This window comes from Camarhynchus parvulus, chromosome 2, assembly GCF_901933205.1.
Source record: "Camarhynchus parvulus chromosome 2, STF_HiC, whole genome shotgun sequence".
Classification (NCBI taxonomy): Eukaryota; Metazoa; Chordata; class Aves; order Passeriformes; family Thraupidae; genus Camarhynchus; species Camarhynchus parvulus.
The window spans coordinates 92,300,705-92,322,406 of NC_044572.1; the positions used below are offsets into that span (position 1 = coordinate 92,300,705).

General features: G+C 43.3%; 1 protein-coding gene across 6 annotated transcripts in view; it reads left to right on the forward strand.

The window, feature by feature from the left end:
* RIPOR2 (RHO family interacting cell polarization regulator 2) overlaps nucleotides 1–17,168 on the forward strand; it is a 109,575-nt gene extending 92,407 nt beyond the window's left edge. For all 6 annotated transcript variants that reach the window (XM_030971904.1, XM_030971905.1, XM_030971907.1 and 3 more), the window contains 10 exons: nucleotides 303–992; nucleotides 3,576–3,760; nucleotides 5,522–5,690; nucleotides 7,113–7,248; nucleotides 8,139–8,300; nucleotides 9,294–9,452; nucleotides 10,872–11,074; nucleotides 12,532–12,615; nucleotides 14,529–14,619; nucleotides 15,750–17,168. In XM_030971904.1, coding sequence (XP_030827764.1) covers nucleotides 303–992; nucleotides 3,576–3,760; nucleotides 5,522–5,690; nucleotides 7,113–7,248; nucleotides 8,139–8,300; nucleotides 9,294–9,452; nucleotides 10,872–11,074; nucleotides 12,532–12,615; nucleotides 14,529–14,619; nucleotides 15,750–15,850 — 1,980 coding nt within the window. In that variant the 3' untranslated portion in view covers nucleotides 15,851–17,168. The remainder of the gene's footprint in view (nucleotides 1–302; nucleotides 993–3,575; nucleotides 3,761–5,521; nucleotides 5,691–7,112; nucleotides 7,249–8,138; nucleotides 8,301–9,293; nucleotides 9,453–10,871; nucleotides 11,075–12,531; nucleotides 12,616–14,528; nucleotides 14,620–15,749) is intronic.
* The last annotated feature ends 4,534 nt before the right edge of the window (nucleotides 17,169–21,702 follow it).

The following is a 21,702-nucleotide window of genomic DNA, read 5'->3' on the forward strand; positions in this document are numbered from 1 at the left end:
TGTTTGAGAGGATATAGTAGGGTGAGCAGATTTCATGACTCTCTCTGGAGATCATTTCCTAGAGCTCTCTATTTAGCAGAGGCATGGCTGAGCACAGGTTTTCCAGAAGTTTTCATGCTGAAATTGAGGAGCTGTGCCAGATGAAAGCGGAAGTTTGATTTAAAATATTCTTTCCATCTCTCAAGTCTCGAATGCTTCTTTAATCTTTTGCCTTGCCTTTTATTTTCCTGGGCACATGCTGTTATTTTTTTGCTCTTTCCAATGCTGCATTGATAAACACTTTCTCCCTATTATCTTTTCAGTCGAATTTGCCAGATGATGTCTTTGAAAATGGCACAGCAGCCACTGAGAAGCGGCCTCTCTCCTTCACTTTTGGTGACCTGCCTTATGAAGATGCTGTGCCCCCTGCCAACTCAGCAGAGTCCTCGTGTGCTCATGTCAGCTCCAGCCCTGACATCACTGCCACCCCCACCCAGCACCGAGCCCTGGAGTCCTCCCAGAGCTCAAGCCTAGACTGTAGCAGCAGCGACTCCCGCAGAGACTCTGTTGCTGAGCCAAAGTACCTGCTGTTCCACGGAGAGGGAGCGGTGGCTGAGAGCAAGAACACCCCCAGGGCAGCTCCTGAAGTTTGCCAAAAGGTCTTTGATGCTGGGAGCGATCATGTCTTTGTGGAAACGAGTGTCCCAGTGTCTCTGCTGCAGGACACGGATGAAGGCTCAGAACTCAAGCCTGTGGAGCTGGATACCTATGAGGGCAACATCACAAAGCAGCTGGTCAAAAGGCTTACGTCAGCAGAGACACCCCTGACCCCAGAGAGGCTGCCTTGTGAGGGATCCATTAGTGGGGAATCAGAAGGATATAAGTCTTATCTTGATGGAAGCATTGAGGAAGCCTTGCAAGGGCTTCTCTTAGCTCTTGAGCCACATAAAGAGCAGTATAAAGAGTTTCAGGACCTGGATCAAGAAGTGATGCATCTAGATGACATCCTAAAAGTGAGTACATTTTCAGAAAATGCTACCCTAAAGAAAATCTGAGCAGGTAGAATGTCCTTGCCTGCCTTGCAAACATCAAAGTAGGCTTTCTGGAGAATAGTAGACTTCCCTGGTAGCAGTAGATTTGCTCCTGCTTGGAGCATCCTTTCACAATGTTGCATTTTTAAACTTTTGTCAGCAATGTGCTTACCATAGCCTTGTGTCCTCAAGCAACAGATCTTTTATCGAAACCTGGGGGAAAGAGAAAAAGGTGCTGTGACAGGAGGGTAATTAAATCATACCCTTCTCTGAATGCTTTGTGAACCATTGTGAATCACCTCTTGTGAACCCATTGCTTGTGCCATACTGGGGATCACATATAGCCAAACTTCTGCCTTTGAAATCTATGAGTCACATCCTCAGTGGGTGTACTTTAGCATGCTGCCCCTGAACTCCATGGAGCTGTGCAAAACTACACCAGCTGAGGATCAGGCCTTGTAGCCATAGAAGCTGAATTTTCTAAATTGCCAAAGGGATTTAGAAACACAATTGTCACTGAAAGTTGCTGTCCCCATGTCACCTAGGCATGGCCTTTTCCTTTTTCCCTCATCCATTTTCATAATGAAAGACATCCTGTCATCACATCAAGATGCAGAGAATAATGTTAAAAATCAGAAGAAAAGGGGTTTGCATGTGTGTTGTTAATATGTTTACTTGTATCTCCCCCGTGAATAACAACTCATGACACATTACTCTGCAAACAGTATTATATGGGAAATAATCATTTCAAATGCTTCATATTCATATGCAAGTTGGTCTGCTAGTCATTTAAGCCTCATAACTCAAAAGCATGGCTAAAGAGGAAGGAGGGAATCCTTTATTCTTCTGCATTATCTTTTTTCAAAGAAACTTTGTTAACCTCCTTATTTCCATTGCATGGTACTTTCCCAAATTAAGCATTTTTTTTGACAGCCTGCAGCCACCGTTCCTGGCATTATTTATTCCTAGAGAGGTTTGAGCAGGCAAAGGTATCATTACTAGTATTTTCTAACTTGGTACAAAAGATCAACTATCCAAAGGGCAGAGAGACAATGGAGACTGTTTATTTAGGCTGCTCTGAGCAGATGTTACAGACAGACATGGGATGGGGGTGAGAGGATGGACATGTGCAGACAGGATTCCTGCACACTCGAGATGGACGCCTTTCACATCTGTTGAAGTCTGGGTGTCACCTGTTGGTCAGCTCGCAGACTGGCACTCAGCATCACCAGCAACCATGCAGAAAAGGGCTCCTCGTGCAGAAGGGTTGAGCTGGAATCCAGCTGAGGCTGAAGAAACCTCTCTTGGCTGTATTAGATGAGCAGAGAAAATGGCCCACATGTTGCTGTTCCCGTTTGCTTGAAGAAGCTGCACTACCAAGCCCTGAAGGAAATGGAAGCTGAAACTATTGGTGCTGCACAAGAAGTAGGATACAGCACTCACCCTTGTCACAGATGTGTTGGGAAGTGTGTTTGATCAGCTATTGACTGTACAGTCAGTTTAAGGTCTAAAACATCCTAAGTGCAAATGTATGACCATTAGTATTGTATGCAAATGAATTACAAATGGAACTCCAGCTCCCTTCAGCTCTACAGCAGCTGGTGCTGGATCTGAACTCCTCCGAGGCCAATGCATTTTTCTGTGAGCTGAGACAAAGTCATGGCTCCTGCTTGGGACTGGAGGATGTGGCACCAGTGGCTCATGACTGTTTCTGATCAAATAATCACATGGTATGAAAGATGAAGTCATTGCACCAACCAATGGAGATGATCCCTCAAGTTACATCTGATTCTTCAGGATAACCCTGGAAGCAATTCTGAGGGCACATGTGGATGAATTGCCACCTGGGGCCAGGGTATTTCATACTTCCTGCAGCAACAGCAAGGGTCCTTTGCGTTTCTTCCCTGCAGTGAGGTGGGGATGGTTTGCCCCCTCTCTCTAGCGTTGTTAATTTCTGAGTTACAATACTGCCTTTCTCTGTCACCTAGCAATCGGATACCTTATTTTTCCTTGATAATCCATTTGGCTTCAAAGGCCGCAAAACTCCTTTCATTCCATTAATAAATGTGCAGCTATGGGATGAAATTCATTCCTGGCTAAGGTCTGTTAGAGTTACGTCTGGAATAAATCAGGCAGTGCCATTGGATATGTATAAATTGGCTTCTGTAGCTAGAACAGCAATTAAGGAATGTGCCTTCCCCTTTCAACTTCCATTGCATTAATTCCCATCATTCCTTTTGCAAAATGCTGAGAGCTGCGAAACTTGGATTCAAGAAGTATTTCTCATTTCTATAAAACATGTTGAATTTTGCCTTTGAGGGTTTTCCTTTGGGGAAGAGAGTGGGTAGCATGAGGAGGGGAGGAGGAATGAAAGGCTTTCTCCAGTTCTCAGGCTTTGATTGTATATGCTATGAATATGAAGGCTTGAAATGAAACACCCAATAAAATGAAGTTTTAAAAATAAAATGAAGAATTTGAAGTTTTAAGCTTTATCAATTTTTTTTTCTTATCTTTCTTGTAGTAGCTAATATCTGGGGTTTTCATTGGTTCGTTCTGCCTTTGCAGTGCAAGCCAGCAGTAAGCCGAAGCAGGTCCTCCAGTTTAAGTCTAACAGTTGAAAGTGCTTTAGAAAGCTTTGATTTCCTGAACACCTCTGACTTTGATGATGAGGATGGTGGTGGTGTGGAGGTTTGTAATGGTGGAGGAGGTGCAGACTCGGTATTTTCAGATACTGAGATTGAGAAGAATAGGTAAGTTTGTAGTACCTGCCAGCTGTGCTTACGCCAAACTGACACCCTGGCTCTTTGTCACTAACAGGGGATCCTGGTGCACAATTTATTCAAGGAAGACTGACTAATCCTTGATGAGTTTTAGGGTCAGAGGGCTCCCCATGGCTGCTGCATACAAAATCTTTAGTTTCCAGGACCATTTTTTTCCCTCTGTTCAAATATATGCAATCTGTCCTCCAAAGGAGAAAGGTAAATTAAATTAGGCTGACATCAATACTGGCAGAGCCTCTTCCTTGACATAGGTTTGGACCTGGCTTTCCTTGGATGTAATTACTAATTCCTCTGTGGTTTTTCCCCCCTCCCTTTGTCTTTTCTCTCTAGCCGAATGAGTCTTTGCAGTGGATTAATCTTGTCAGTAACAATAACACAGGGCCAGATTTAAGCAGCATGATGTAGGTTGCCTTTGGAATGTAAGAGTGATGACTGGTACTCTGTTCATGGCCCTGCGTGTTACCTGCCCTTCTTTCATCACTTTTGGTCTTTCTGAGAAAAAAAAAAAAAAGCAAAAACACAGAAAACAAAAAAAGCTGTGGTGTTGTGCCGTGGCCTGCCATTGTTGTGTGACTTTAGGGTGCTGTGCTTCAATCATTAGATCTTAAAAGCATGTTTGCCTCCTTTGAGCTGACACGATGCCCAGCAGGCACGTAAGCGGCACTAGAGCTGGAAAAAAGGAAAGGAACACAGTTCCCTCCCTGCCTGTGCTTTCCAGCCAGGGAGCTGTTCTACTCACAGCTTGCTTAAAGCAGTTTGAGTGCAATGAGCAACCACCGTGCAGTTCCCATCATCTCATGTCCTCATTCTAGAATAAGACTCAGTGGGAAAAAAAAAATTGGGAAATCATGTTGGTTGCTAAACTGGCACTCTGACCTCAGTCCAGTCTGTGCTGATTTAAGGATCTAGCTTCAACCAGTTAAAACAGAAATTAAAATTTCTTTTTTTCCCCTCTGGCTCATCCCCAGACAGTGCAGATTCCCGCTTCCATTTTTAGATGTGTAAGTGTGTGACTCAGTGTAAAGATTGCAAGTGTTGAAACTTCTGAACTTGCAGCCAAACACACTTGCCATCTGGGGACTGACCTCAGGCTTTGCATTTAAACATGGGGAGGATCATTTGTGCAGCAAGACAATATTGGAAATAATGATTTAAAACACAGTAAGACTAGCTCAACACTCTTGCAGAAACAATTGGCAAAGTAAGCTGTACACATTGTGTCTAAAACTGCATATGAAAACATCATGTCTCTTACTTCAGCAGTGGTTTTCCTTTCCTTCTGCAATGAGCCTTAAATTTGATAGCAGGAGGACTCTGCAAGCACAGAGCTGTTCTTAGCAGCTCAGTGCTTGGGAAGGTACAAATTGTCATGGTTCTTAATCCAGAGTGACTAGGCAGGTGATACATCACAGATGGGAGAAAGCTGTCACCACCAAGGGACAGTAACCACGACAAACCTTGCTGTTGAGGACATCACATCACTCAGGGCAAGCCAGTCAGGGGACAGGTGTGTCCCCTAGATGGGCATGTCCCTCCTGTACCCAGGCAGGACAGCCCTGCTCCTTTGTGATATGATGTGCCCATCACCAGGTTTCTGTGCACTTTCAGCTCTTCTGCCGTGCTCTTTGCTCATCCCCTTGTGTGTGAGTGGGGCTGTGGGTGTGGGTGTGTGTCTGCTGTGGCAGCTGCTGGCCCTGCACTGACCTCCTCCTCCTCCTGCCTCCTCCCCAGTTACAGGACGGAGCACCCAGAAGCCAGAGGCCACCTGAGCGAAGCTCTCACCGAGGACACGGGCGTGGGCACCAGCGTGGCTGGCAGCCCTCTGCCCCTGACCACAGGCAACGACAGCCTGGATATAACCATAGTTAAGCACTTGCAGTACTGCACCCAGCTCATTCAGGTACCAGCCCCGCCTCATTTGGGCATTTATTTTAAAATCATTCCTGCATGCAGGCTGGCAAGGTCAGCGCTGCTCCTGTGAGGCAGTGGGAGCTCAGGGCTGGGACAGACACCGTGCTGGGGTTGGATGGTGGCACCAACCAGAGGTGCCTCCATCATTTCCATCCTGGCCCATTTTGGAGCAGACCTGACACGTGAACTAAGGAGGGCTTGGCATGAGCTGCCCAGGAGGGCTGAGGGGCAGGGCAGTGGGGGACAGGGGCATCCTCTGCTCTGGGTTACAAACTCCTGCTGGCATTGCTGGGAGTGGAGTTGGTTCCCAGTTAAACCAGTGTGTCTTCAGAGGTAAAACAGGAACCCTGTCTCCACTGTTTAACTGAGCCCCAGATGAGCCTGCAGCGTTCAAGAGCAGAGATGAATTTTTGTTCATGAGGCAGAGAGATTCTGTCTGCAGCAGGCACGGTGAAGGCAGCATGAAACAGCCCCCCGGGACATCAAAATTGTCAGTTCATGGTCACAGCTAGAGGAGTTTTTCTGTAGGTTTTTTCAGAGCCCATGCATGGCAAATGCAAATTTAAACATCCAGTAAGTGAGGTCGTCAGGGTTTTCCTGACAAATCAAAACATGCTGCAACTTCCTCTTCACAATTATTTTACTCTTCCATCTTAGTTATAATTAGCACTATTTTCCCAAAGGCTCATAGAAGCAATAGAGTGTGAGCCTGATTCCAGCACCCTTAGGGCTGAGCTGGAAACTCTGCTGACTCACGCTATGAGGAAAAGGGAGATTTTTGGTTTCAATACAAGAGTATACAGTAAATATGCAGGTGAGCCAGGTGAACTTGAACCACATCCACACACAAAGCAGATTTGATATGAACGTCATTTACATAGACTGATAGACTGCTGAAGAAGATGCAGATATGAGCAGTAGGGAGTATTAGCAAGGATTAATTAATTAATAAAATTAATAAAGGCACCTAAGTAATTGATCAAAGCTGAAATGGAGTGGAGAAAGAGCAACTTGTGATCTTCCTCTATGCAGGGTTGTCCTGAAAGTCTATGGCCCGTGTTGTGTGGAAGTCAGGCTAATATTCTTGCCTGGCTTTAAGTCTCGTGGCGATGGGTTTCTTTAACTTTGTGGAATGTGTAAGTCAGAAATTACTTAGGCAAATGGCTACTTGGATTCTCAGGTGTCTGGATGTGGATGTAGATATTGAAGATGCAAGCAGTGATGCATATCAACCAGGACCAAAAAATATCCCAACACCAAAAATTTTTTTAAGTTAAGAAGATCCTGTGGTTCGAGGCAATGAATTTGTTGTTGCACTTCAGGTGTTTTGGAGTTTTTTTGGTTTTTCTGAGGCTGGGTTTCTTTTTGGTTCAATGACTCATTTTTGTCTCTTCCCATTTTCCTTCACCAGCAAATTGTGTTCTCCAGTAAAACACCATTTGTGACAAGAGACCTCCTGGATAAGCTGTCCAGGCAGATCCTCGTGGTGGAGAATATTGCCGAGATCAGCACTGAGAACTTGGGAAACATCACCTCTCTTACTGATGGTAAGAAACAGCTTAGGGGCTTTCCTTCTGACAGGGGTTTGCCTGGGGATGTGTGTCTGCTGAAATAATCACTGTGCAGAGCTCACTAGCAGTACAGGAGAGGTCACTGTAATAAGGGCTAGCTCAGGGTCACCAGCAGTCAAGGCAGGTGTCACCTACATTTGTCCTCAGTGCTGGTATCCAGAAATACACAAGTGAGAAAAGAAAGGACTTCTTATCCAGCTTGATGTTCAGAAGATGGACAGGTGTCATTGGTGTTGTGTGGATACTTCCGCCTCTGAAGACCCAAATTCTTCTTTCGGGTTTTTTTCCTGAGGAAAGGCAGAATTTGCATTACAATATCAAAGGCATAATACAACTTCTTGAACATGTTCATTTTTAGTTGTCTCTATGGAGAACTTCTTAGTTATTTTTATTTTTGCATCTATTTTAATACTTGGAAGAGTTTGACAAACACATAGTTACCCTCATGTACACTCTGGCAGGATAGGTAAATACTACAAGGTGTATTTACTATATCAGAAAATTGAGGCAAAAATTGAGTGACTTACTTGAAGCCATAGTGTAGTGCTAGGACAGGGACCAAACTTGTGCAGACCATTTGTGGTGTTCCCCTAGTATTTTGTGCTATTTAAGAGGAAGAGACATCAGTGCCAAGAACTGGATCAGGAGCAAATTTTCTCACATTACCATGGGAAACAGAAAAATCATGTTACAAATCTGGGGTGAGCACATTATCATGCTCTGTGAAGGTAGTGGCTCAGGGAGACCCAGCAAACAGTAACTGTTTATCAGTGGGATTGGGTGAGATGTCCTTTATTCTTACTTCTTTTCTCAAAGCGGATGCTTTCAGCATGGCTTTGTTTCATTATTCATTTTGTCTTCCCCAGCAATTCCAGAGTTCCACAAGAAGCTGTCGCTGCTGGCTTTCTGGATGAAGTGCACTGGCCCTGCAGGAGTGTATCACACCTCTGCAGACAAGATGATGAAGCAGTTGGATATCAATTTTGCCACCACTGTGAATGAGGAATGTCCAGGACTTGCAGAAACAGGTACAAACTGCTGCAAAAAAAATGTGTCAAAATGGAGAACAGTTGTGTACTGAGCTTTGTTTTCCAGCCCCTTGGAGATCTGTTTGGCCACAGTTCCAAGATCTCATTTGAAAACTAATGTTACAACTCTTGAAACAGTTTTGGCCCCAAATAATGAAACAAACAAAAAAAAAAAAAGATGAGGTTAACAGAACAGAAAATACTGTTTTAAGGTTTATGAGCTAACCAGAAAGAAAGTCTATTCCCAAATACAGATTTGTAAGTGATTCAGTGAATCAGGAATCCTTGCACTTAATTTTGTGTATCTATATAATTCCCATACCCCATTACAGTGCACTGGGATGAAATTAATCCACATTCAAGTGAGTTTGTCTGAGCACAGGTACTTATCTTGTGGGGGATGTACCACACCTCAAGCTCCAGCTATGCTGACTAGCTCTCCCTTGGACAGAATGGGGAGATGGAGGCTGATTTGCCCAGGTGTGGCCACCTGCACTGTGGATGCCTACACTGGGCAGTGTTCTCCTTCCTGCTCCATGCTACAGCTCTCACAGGCAGTGACTCAGACTAGGTTTCTGCATGTCACACTAGTGCAGGGACATGAGAAATAGCAAAGCCAAATCCTGCCTAGGTGGCACTGTGGGGATGTACAGGCAGTGCATGTGGAGAGGGGGGTTACAATGCAGGATATTGGTCAGGTAGAAATGATGCTCTGTTGATTGCACAGGAAGCTGCACTAGCCATCTGTAAACTGGCAGAGGTTCATCCTTACAAAGATATTCTCTGGCAATGAGATCCAGATAGGGAGAAGGCCTGTCCAGCTTCTAACCTAACCGCAGCTGAGCTTAGAAACATTGGGAACATCACTTAGAAACATCACTTATCTGGCCTTGCAGATGAGGTTCTTTCTTTCCAGTTTTGAAGTGGATTGTGTAATTTTGCCAGCAGCTTTTGCTCTCACTAACCTGTCCCTTTGTCCATGGCCTCCTGCAGTCTTCAGGATCCTGGTGTCTCAGATCCTGGACCGGACAGAGCCCGTCCTCTACTCCAGCATGTCCTCCGAGACCATTACTGTCTTTCAGTATTACAGCTACTTTGCCAGCCACAGTGTCAGTGACCTTGGGAGCTATTTGCTGCAGCTTGCAAAAGAAGGTAGGGTATATAAATTCTGCTGGCTGCTTAGGGAGTACCTCCCTGTCCTTCTGAGCTCAACACAAGGCAGTCCAGCCCTGAGGCTGGTTTTACAAAAGGAGGAGAGAAAAGACACAAAGTGTCCTGGCTATTAAGCTGAACTGTTGTGCATGCAACTGATGCAGATAGACTCTCAGTCATTTGTATTTCCATATTCAAATGGGAAAAAATTGTTCTGAAAGCACTGTTTTTCAGGGAATGGCTGATGGTGGTGGGCTGAGCCCAAGGTCTGGGAAGTTTTCTGTGCCCACAGCTTGGATGATTGTGGTGGTGTTCACAGGGGTCCCAGAACCAGGGAAGAGACGAGAATCTTGACTCCATGTTTCAGAAGGCTGATGTATTATTTTATAATATATATTATATTAAAAGAAAATTATATATTAAAACTATACTAAAAGAATAGAAGAAAGGATTTCATCAGAAGGCTTGAAAGGAAAAGAATGGAATGATAATAAAATCTTGTGACTGACCTGAGAGTCCGAGACAGCTGGACTGTGATTGGCCATTAATTAGAAACAACCAACATGGACCAATCAAAGATGCAGCTGTTGCATTCCACAGCAGCAGATAATTATTGTTTACATTTTGTTTCTGAGGCCTCTCAGCTTCTCAGGAGAAAAAATCCTAGCAAAAGGATTTTTCATAAAATATGTCTGTGACAGATGATGTCTTGGTCTTTCACCACCTGTTACGGAGACACCTTCTGAAGTGCTGAGCAATTATCAGGGACCAAGGGATCACAGCACCTCAGAGTTTTGCAGGCTAAAGAGCTAAAGAGAGAAGCAGATGCTGCACAAAGTGTGCTGAACTGCAGTCCCTGGCAAGCCAAGTTTTATTCTCTGTCTGAGAGGGAGTTTGAGGAACCTTGCCTAGTTTTCTTTTTTATTTGGGCATACGAGGGAGCTTTTGCTCAAAAGCCTGGAAGCAAAATGGCATTTCAACTCACCTCTGAAACATATTAGCCCTAGCTCTTGTTGGCAGACATCAGTCTATCCAGAAAAAGCTCTCACAAGGGTGCTCTGAAAGTCAATACACTGGCAAGGATATTTGGTCTCAATTGTTAGGGTGAGAATTGACATCTTCCAGCAGAAAGCAGAGATTTGACAGGAGTGCCTGTAGCTCTGGGTAGGCCTAAGTGCTGCACTTGGGCCCATCTACTCATCTCCTCCTCACTTGAAGAAGGTCTGACAAACTGGCCCAGCTTAAAGCCCAGACAGTTCCCCATGCAGACACACTGCCATGCTGCAGTTGCTCAGATGGGAATATTTTTGTATCCTCAGTGTGTGTAGTATAAATCAAGGATTGCTAGCGAGGAAAGAATCAATCCAAAGTGCTGAGAGGATAAAGTAAGTAACACAGACCTTTTTCTTGCACTTCTAGCATCTGTGGTTCAGGTGCTGCAGTCAGTGAAAGATGGAAAACTGCAGCACAACGTGTCCAAAATAAACTCCAATAACCTTCCACCACAGCAGGAAGTTTTAAGAGCTTTGGCTTTACTTCTCAATGAAAATAAAAATGAAGTCAGTGAGACTGTGGCATCACTTCTGACAGCAACTGCAGAAAACAGGCACTTCAGGGAGAAGGTAAGTGGCAGAAAATCACCTGTGACATGACAGACCTGTGTCATCATGACCTTTTTCTACCTGTATGTCTCAAATATCTGTGCATATAAAATTACTGATCCAAGCTTGATTTAAGCTGATCCAGAGGGATATTCTGTCTGATTTTTCTGCACGTGTGCAGGTCTGTTTCTGTCTTTATGCCAGTCTGTTTCTACCTGTCATTACACTAAACAGGTCCCAATCAAAACTGCAAATACTTACTGAGTTCTGTGCTCTCCAGCTATCTTCCACACTTCAGCATTTCTGCTGCCCTGTCTCAGACTTGGCTTCAGTCCAAGGCTTCAAGGTAACAGTCCCCAGCACCACCAACATGCAAAGATGTAGGTCTCAATTTTTTTTTTTCCCAAAGGAGTCTGCCATCTATGGGACTTCTCAGCATTTCCAGAGGGCATGGACTGCCTTGGGCAAACACAGCTCAGCTGTGAGGACTAAGATTTGAGTCTATCTCTGATACCAAATGCAACAAGCAGGGCCAGGTTAAGCACAGAAATTAAACAGAGGGGAGAAGGAGGAATAAGAAGAAATTAGGGATTGGCTCCTACCCTTTCATGGCAGACCTTTCCCTACTATCCATCTGGCTCTCTGTCAGGAAAGAGCAAAAGAAAAGGCAGCTGGAAGAGGAAGAGTGGCAGAAGGAAGGCAAAGGGAAGAGAAAAAGTCTTTGCTTTTCTTGTCTATCAATCCAGTCCCCTTTTTGCTTGCCCTCCCACTTCATCTTCCATTTTTGCAGCCTCTTGGTATTTCATATCATCCTTCTCCCATCCCCAGCTTCCTGGAGGCAGCATCTCAGGGCAAATATAACCTTCTCCTAGAACAGGCATGTGTAGCTGATACCTGGTCCACTGCCTGCAGGAAGGACCACAGAGTGGCTTCTGTGAGGGTATTATGCAGCCCTATGCTGCAGATGAATTCACTGTGCAGCTGAGTGCTGCTGAGATTTGCTGCCCAGTAGTAGCTACTAATTTCTAGGGTCAAGCAGTAAACTGGTCTAGCAGCTCATGCTGACATTGTAATCATTATTTTAAGTCTCCCCAGGGTCTACACCAACTAGTTCATTATTTTCCCTACATTAAAGACACCATCACAAGGGCCACCTCTTGAGATATTAGACTCCAAGGCCCATTCAGAACTCTTTGGTGATGTATGATTAAAGGCCTTCAAAGGTGCCAGATTGTGCACCTCACTTTAATATGAACTTCTCCTCACCAAAAGCTGCCCTGAAGCTGCTGATCTATGACTGGTGGTCTGGCCTGGATCTGCTGTAGGGAATTATCCCACCTGTGCCATCCCACATGCTCACTGCTAGGGAGGCAGGCTGCAATTGCTGTCCTTTAACAGGGTAGCAATACCTCCATGCTCCACCCTTCTCTGTGGAGGCACAGACATTTTCATTGCTGTTCTTCTTTATCTGTTTTCAGGCCTTGATTTATTACTGTGAAGCACTAACCCAACCCAACCTCCAGCTGCAGAAAGCAGCTTGCTTGGCTCTAAGATACCTCAAGGTAAGAGACAAGGAATACACTGTGGTGCTTGGCTTTGCTTTTGAAAGGACATCTGATAGGTACAAACAACAAAACAGACATTTCAATAACAGCAGCAGTAGTGTTTTTGTTTTGTGTTGCTGTACTCCATCCCTTTTCAGATAAAGAGAATGGTTTAGAACCTTCTAAACCACAAACACCTGGGTTCTGTGACCTTGGCAAAGTTTTATCTTTTGCATATCATCTTTTCCTCCCTCTCATATTGACTTCTGGAGACTCAGTTCCACATCGCGGAGAAAAAAATGTTAATCCAGATAGTACTGACTGAGAAGGATAAATAAATGCTTTCCCAGGATAAAATGAGCTCTAATGCATGTGGGCTGCTGTAGCAGAAAATAGAGATCACAGCTTGTTTTGTGACAAATAATTGGTCATAACATCTGGGCACTACAGCTTCAGCTAGCATCTGGTACCATCTTTGCACTCCATCCTGTGACAGGATGGGAAAATGCACTTTTGTTTTGGTTGTACAGAGCCATGGGAGACAGCAGCCACCCAAGCCTGGCTGGTATGGGACACTGGGACAAAAAATACGTTCCATGAGACACATGCACTTTGGACTGACTATTTCTCTCTCTAATCTGTCCCCTGGAAGGCAGCTCTAAACTGTAACTTCATCCCAGTCACAACTGATGCCATTCAATACATAATCCAGCATTGTTTAATATGAAAAAACCTTTCCCTTAAATGAGAAGCTAGCAGGCATCCCCGAGAGGCAATGGTGAGGGACATTACATCTCTGCTGCATGCAGGTGCAGTGGGGTTTTTGATTGCTCAGGAAAACTCGGACTAGGAACCAGTGGTGGGAACTGGAGCTAGACAAGTTTAACTTGAGCAGTGTGGCTCCAGTGAGTCTTGAATAGTGAGAATGGCTGGGCAAAAAAGCTACTGCGGGAAAGTATCATCATTTGGAATCTTCAAAGAAAAAGCTGAAGCTGGAAGTTACTATTTCAGAGGTGGAAATGCTACAATGCGTAGGTGGCTGTGGATGGGGGAACCCAGGGGCAGTTTAATCCACAGTCGGTTGCACAAGGGCCCAGTGAATCTCTGAGGGGTTTTTCAGGTGGCAGCAAGCTCTGTGTTGCTGTGGCCCGATAACTCTCAGCATTTGAGCTGTAGGCACCAGTGCAGCCTCACCCTGAGTCACACACGAGTGGCCACACTGAAGACAAGGTGGTGCGATGTGATGGCTCTGGCAGCAAAGCCTTCAATCTGAGCATGCAGAGCAGGCCTTGTGCCCCTTGGATTGACAGGGCTCATACAAATACCAACTCCATGGCTCAGTGCCTCTTCCAGGTGTCACACTGGGGCAGTAGCTGCCCTTCCTTTCACTCATCTCTCTCGTAGTATTAAATAGTCAGCCAGACACACTATGACAGCTGCTCTCCCCAAAGACCTGACATTTTTGTTGCACAGAACAGGATTATTCCTTGCTTTCTTCCCAAAAATAGCAGAGGCAAGGCAGAAGTCTGCAAATATTGGTGAGCACAGGCTTGACATGCTTTATAGGAAACCTATTTGCTAGATCCCTTCTGTTCATTTCCCTGCTGTACCCTTGCCTTGGCATTTTATGGCCTCAGTCCACAGTCCATTACCTATCCTACAGTCAGAAGTGGCAGACATAGCTGGTCTGTCAGATTTATGTATGTAGTGCATAGGGTAGGAAAATTAGAAAGGGTCCACACCAGCAGCAGAAAATACACCTCCTCCAAATGCTTCCCCTCAGGGAAACCCATTCCTCCTGTCTCCACCAAAGCCCTTTGCTTGGAGTGGGAAGGACAGTGCAGAGGATGGTTCCTATTTACATGCAAGGTTGTGGAAAAACCCCAGAGTGTCCTGTGTGGTGCTGATGCAGTTCTCTTTGCACTTCCCAGGCTACTGAGAGCATTAAAATGCTGGTCACGCTCTGCCAGTCTGACAATGAAGAGATCAGAAAAGTGGCATCTGAAACCCTGCTCTCCCTTGGTGAGTTGCCTGCTTTAGAGCAGTATTTAATTTTATTTTTTAACAGAGCAGCATGTAAGACACCTGAGCTATGTAAATGTGAGACTGTAAATTGAAACAAAACTGTACAGAGTGACTTAAACAAGTCAGAAAATACAGATTCATAAAAATAATTCATTTTGAAAATGAGCTAAAAAGAGAAATTGAATTGTGTGAGTCTGGAGGGGGAAGTAGCAAAAGGAAGGATAGCAAAGGAGAAGTTAAGAAACAGAAAGAATTGATAATTCTGCACAGTTTCTGGGCACCAGTACTTCAGTGGCACGGAAAATTTGTGTTTTTCTGGCCTTTCAGCTAGGCATGAATTTCTGCTCCATGGGGGAGGTGTCCTTGTGTTATTTTAATTATGCAAACCCTTCAAATATGCTCTCTTCCATTCACCACTTCAGCAGGAATTCAGTCTGCTGTTGGATGTGTTATTTCTCAGGTTATAAAACAAGTAGCCCAGGGACACTTGAAAACTCTGATTGCTCTGCCATTCTTCTATATAACACACAGAGACCATTTTTGGTTCCTAATTGCCAGTTCAACACATTAGTCTCAGTGCTGTCTTAGTGGAAGTGCATATAGATGGCAGTAGCTAAGGAAAAAGAGGTTGAAAGACACAATAATATTTAGCAAACATATTGCTTCCTCATTTTCAGCAGTATAGAAGTAACATTGTAGATAGACTCACTTCTTTAAAGTGCCAGGAAGTGGGAGGTGGATAAACTTTATATTTTCCAAGGTTGAAGTGGATAAACATTTACCTCAAGTACATCACAGCAGCAGCTGAGACCTTGAGAAGCACAATAGGTCATTCAGTATGACAAGTGTGCAAGATACAGTCACCTCATCATACAAGCCTCATCTGCTTCTGTCTGTCTTTAGATAACCAAACAAGTTATATGGGAAGTAAAAAAAAATAATTTGAACATTCAGAGCATGTTTAACTTTTCCAAATAATTTCTGAAATTGCTTCTAACAAGATAAAGTTTAAGAAGGGGTAGAAGTTACTGGTCCATCAGTACCTTCTAACAGCAGAGAATCCAGTATTTTAAACATTCTAGGGCAATGACGTAAGACATTATTATGCTTTATCATTTTGCTTTCAGGCGAAGATGGGAGACTAGCATATGAACAGCTGGACAAATTTCCCCGGGAATTTGTTAAAGTTGGAAGCCGCCGTGGAACTGAAGCTGCCACAGCTTTTTAGATGGAAAAGAACCTGCTAATATTTAACAGGCATTAAAGTAGGATGGAGCTGCACTTCAGTATGGGGAACAAAAGGAAGACTTTAAAGAATTCAATGAGAATGTTCCAAAATGTAGCAATTTACAGACTTCTTCAAGAAAAGCAAAATCTAAAATCCAGCTTAAGAATTCCTATTGGCTCCTCGTTGCAGCTCGTGATGGAACAGTTGGATGCTGAGGAACAATACTTTCTTGACTTATTCTAAACAAATAATATAATTGCAGTTATTCAGCCTCAACAGACTTCTGTAAGGTTTTTAGAATTTGGCATCTCCATATATTTTCCTATTATATTTACTTCCTTGAAGCTGTTGTGAAAGCTTGAGACATGTGATACTGTGTCTATCAAGGACAATCAGGAGGCCACCTGAGCAGGCATGCAAAGTTTTCCCCTTGAATCCCAAATGAAGTATCTGCTGCCATGCAGTGTCCCTAGCAACACTCCAGTGGCAGGAAACGCTGCTCAGCTTTCTCAGTTGTGTCTTGGTAATGAAATACAGGGAAAGTTCTACAAGTTTTGCCTTGAGAAACAGCGTGATGTAAACCCTGGGAGGCGTCGCTTTGGTGACTCATTCTAAATGCCTCCACTGGTCTTTTATTCCATTCTCTTGCCCTCCAGCAGCAAACCATCATTAATCCAGCAATTTCTGAGGGGGATCAAACAATCATGTAGGTTTCTGAAAACTAAATGAAAAGGTAAAGTGCATTTATTTATTCTGAGAAGAAGGAGTGAATACCGCTAATTGCACGAGTCCCCAAAACTATTTTGTCCTGCAAGTTGCAGGCAGGATTGGATTTTGTACATTCTAATTAGAGGAGCGTAGTTTCTATAGAGTGATTTCCATATAAAGAACAGAACAAACTCAAGTGGACCTCGGAGGCAGTAATAAACAGAGGGGGAAGTGAATACACCTCCCCTCCCTGCACTGCAAGGTTGAAAGACAGCGAGTGCTTCAAACTGTTGATTACAAGCCTTAAGTTAACAGAGGAGGTGAATAGAATTTAACAGAAGAGTGTTCCTGTACTGTGTTCATTATGCATGAAATGCTATTTAGATGTCAATTGAAGTATCCAAATTTGCATTGATGACATAGAAAATATTGCAAACAGTTCACATCAAGAGGAAACCTTGTGAGCCAAACACTTTGGCAGGCAGGGGTCATTTGTTTTATTTGTTTTGTTTTTTTTTACTGTGAATGTTACAAGAATGTACATACCTGTATATTTATAAATATATATATTCTTCCTTTAATTAAAAAGTACATTTTGTACAGTGCAAAATGCTTACTTGTTTACTGAGGGATATAAACTCTTTTTGCAGAAGGTGAAATAGCCATGTTATGGTTTTTATACTACACCTGTCCCATCAGTTGAATTCTTTCAAGGTGTCCTTTTATATCTACTTTTTTTTTTTAATTTTTTTCTTTTAGTTTTGTGGCATTTGTACTCACCATATTTCCTATCACATTTAAGTTATAATAAAGATTATTTTTAATTACCAAGCACATCAGTCCATATGTATGGTCACCCTTTCCATCAGCAACCTCTTCACTATCAGGCTCATAGTTTAAGTTCAGAGCAAGCCAGTTTTGTCCATCATTCAAGATACTTACCAAGAAAGGCTCCACAGGGACTACCAGAAAATGTGCTGGAGAGGCTCCAGGATTGTTACCAAACTTGCATTGATTACTCCTCCCTTCTATGAAGACAGACTCTTCTCAGACAGAAGACATTCCTTCCATTCATTTTCCCTTTTCAACCATTCAGGCTTACAGCACACACCTTGGGGAATGTAGAGCTGCCTATGGAGCAGGGAGCCAAAGCCACAGGGAACAGCTCACATACAGAGGTACTGCATCAAATGGAGGGTGTATCTCATCTCATTGTAGTTTAAAGCCGCCCTTGGAGAAGTTCACTAGCCTACAGCTGATCTGCTACACCATTACAACCAGGATTCATGGCAGCTTTGACAAAGTGAGCAGACCTTAAAGCTTCCAAAACCTCAAGGCAAAGAAAAATTACCAAACCATTTATTTGTCTCCAAGCTTGTACATTTCTTTGCTTGCAGAGCTGACAACGCTGCCTTTTCCTGGCACATTAATGCACTCCTTGGTGGAGTAGGAAAAACCAGATGCACAGAGGTGGGCATCACAAGGCTTGTGCTTACCAACTAGTAAAGAAGGAAGCAGCAGGCAGTAATTACAAAAGCTCTTAGGGCTGCAGCAGGCTTACTTGGACAAATTCAAAGGTCAGGGCCACCCCAGGAAAGTGTGTTAGGAAAAAGTTCCCATACCAAAGTAGCTCAGCAGCAGTGCAGATGGAAGAGACGGACAGCTCACTAGAAGTGCACTTGGGAAAGGGGTTTGTTTATCTGGTGGTATGGGTATCCTTACCTTATGCTGTGCTGGTTTTTACTACCCTGCCATGCTGTCACTGTCTCAGCATGTGGCCCCATAAATAGAAACCTGTAGCACCCCTATACTACTGTACCTACAGCAGCAGCATGTTAGGCTGCCCACTTTTACACTACTGCTGGCAAGGCTTTTGTATCCATCGGATTTTCAAAAGCTATGCTCTATAGCTTCACCCTGTCCTGCAGTCTGTGATATATACTTTATAAATAACACTTATCAATAATGCGGACTTCAAAATTAGGAGTCAACAACTGCCAGACACTGTATCTTAAGTATGGCTCCCTGCTTCGCAGTGGGATTGTCCTGAGGAGAGGATCCACAGCACCCAGCTTCAAATGGCTGCAGTGCCCCCGAGGGTAGGACAGATGTGTCCTCACAACTGATCACATTTCATTACAGGCATCTGCCAGCAGTTCAACAAACAGCAGCAAATTACAGTTCCTCATAACACCACTATCAGCTGCTAAACTGTTTTGTGCTATTACAAGAATGGAAAGATAAATGAATAACACAATAAACAGTTTCTGCTGAAAAAAAACATTGATGACAATACAACTCAGTCTTAAGAACACTGGAGTGCTGGAAAAGCACAGCCTTGGCAAGTTTGCCCATCTTATTAAATTCTTAAATTCAGTTCTGAAAACAACCTGAGATGACCCTTGAGGAAAAGTAAATGAACATGCATCTCATGTTCTTAACAAAAAATAACCTATGACTAACTTCATGACTTATGCAGAGGCTGCACCATAAGCTGCAGCACTCACCTAAGCAATCATGCCAAAAACCAAGTGAGTTTCAGCTGCCCAAACAAAGAGCTATTACAGCCTAATTAATTTCTCCACACACATTGTCTTAAGTACAATGGGTACTTAGCAAAAATAACATTTTTTAGTGTAAACCAGTTAGGAGTTCTTCCTCACACAAACAACCCACCTGCCCCATGGTTTGCTTGTCCCTGCATAGCTGCTCATTCTTGAAACATCTGACACAAATGGCCCACCTCCCCACACTTTGCTCTTGCATAGCTGAAATTCAGCCCTGTTCAGACATGCACATTTTATGGGAGAAGTGCTAGGACACCGTAGATACATCCCACTTCCACAGAGCCTGAACCTGCCTCAGTGAAAGACAAGATTGTGTCTGTACCCTCTGCAGTGAAAAGGAGTCAACATGCTGGTAGCACAAATGCATTTGACTTCTTGGAAAGAATCACATTCTGTAGTTAGGTTCCAAAACTGATACTTTTATTGTGCTAGATAGAATGTTCTCTCTATAACTTAGCTGGCTATAAAGGTTGTCTTTAGTGATGCTGATTTTCAGCTGCTACATAGCTGTGTTCCAGTGATAAATGAGTTTCCCTATATACTTAAAATGTCAGATGGTTTTAAGAGAACTAATCACAAACAAATCTCTGTAATTTCTACACCTTTGACAAGCTGTGAGCACATAAATACCAAGTTCCTAGACTTAATATCTAGCACAGTGCTACTGCATGCATGTTCAAAAAAAAAGCACTCAAGAATTTTCAGAACAAACAAACTCAATCATTTTAGAACTTTTTAAGCAGCAGTTTTTGCAGCATCCTAAATCTGCTGAGAAGATTTCCATACATTAATGTCTGATAGAACAGGTACAGTCAGTGTTTGGTCAAGGTTCAATGCATCGGTGACAAAGCATGTGTAGAGGTTTTATTACTGTGGCTGTTCAGCTCTCACACCTAGCCTTCTAGGGCATCACAGGTTTTTTGCCATTTATACAGCAAACTATCCACTCTGCTAACAAACTGCACTTAATGAAACCATAGCAGCCTTGGTTTAAAACATCAGTATGTATTACTAAGTGGCACATGCTTTTTTGATGTAAAAATTTACTCTATTAGAGGTGGGGCAAATGCTGCAATACATCCATCAGCCTACTTGCAGAACTTCCATGATTTGTATGCAGTCTATTTCAACAGAAGTATCCAGCATATCAAGAGACTGTCACATCTTTTTATTAAATAAAATCAATCCAGAAAAAGCATAAGATTCAAACATAATAAGCATTCTTCTTGATCAGCCTGAAGATAAGAAACACAGATGCAGATACTGCATGCAAATTCTGGATTTGTCTCTTTCTGGCAGTTCTGTTCCAACAACAGCACCTGTACTACAGCAGTTGACACAGCAGGAAGTGAAATAGTGGAAAAGTTGCACTTGCTGTCTCATTTTGGTCTGCTAGTCATGCCACAGTCCTTTCTTCCCTTCTACAGCCTCTGCAAATACAATATGCCTGATGTTTAAAAGTAAAGCCACCTCTAAAAATTAAACTATCATTAACTTAAACTAAATTGAACTGCAAAAACAATTACACCAAAATGAAATTTGTTTCCTTACTTACTAATGTTGAACAGCTTTGTTAAGAAAGTTGCTTAGAATGGGAGATAGGAGAGGTCTAAGTCACTTCACAAGCATTATCCATTTCTCCTTAACAGAAAACCAAGGTTACTCTACAAAGCATTTGCCCAGCACCCAGTTTTGTTTCTTCAAGACAGCATCAGTGCAAGACAAAGGACACACCTTTCTCACCTTTTCATCCTGTGATGGAAAGGAATATGGCTAAGCACCCCCTGGAGCACACACTGGAAGATACAATCTTGTGCTTACAAAGTCCACAAGAAATTGTGGTGCCTCATTTTCTAGTTAGCATGCTTGAGGTAAAATGGCAGCCAGGAGTATTACCTCCTACAGCAGTTTCTGACATTTCCTGGATGTCACAACTAAAATAAGTTGTAAAACATCTGTTAACTGATCAACAGCCACAGGAAGTAAAACAGAAGGAATATCGAGGTGCCAATCTGATAGCTCCAAAGTCATTCACACATACCCTGAAGCAACCATCTTTGGCAAGGCCAGAGAGATCCATGAACCAGGATGCTTCTATTCACTTCTGCCTCCTGAAAGCCACTCAGCTTTTTTAAGTTCCTCCCAAGACATGGCAACAGCCCCCATTGTTAAAGCCTTGTTACAGAACAACTGCACCGAGTTCACTCAGTACTGGAAAATCTGTATCCAATTTTCCTGCTCCATGCAGATACCAGACAAGGTGCTCAAGGTTTTAAAGACCTTTTCTATTCCTGTAAACCTTTCAGAACCTGAGTAACTTGGTGTCTCATCTCTTGGTAAATACCAGAGCAGTACCTTGAAAACACCAAGTTTCCTTTTAGAACAGCTCTGAAGTATAGGTGGCTTTGTCTCCACCTAGTTTTCAACACAGCTGCTACTGGGACCAAGAACACACCATCTTCTCTTCATAAGCCAATTAAAGTATTACTAAAATAAATGGTCTAATATTTCCTATTTAAGCTCTCATTACACAGATTGCAAAATGTTTCCTAAGCAGGCAGAGTAATTTTAAAAAAC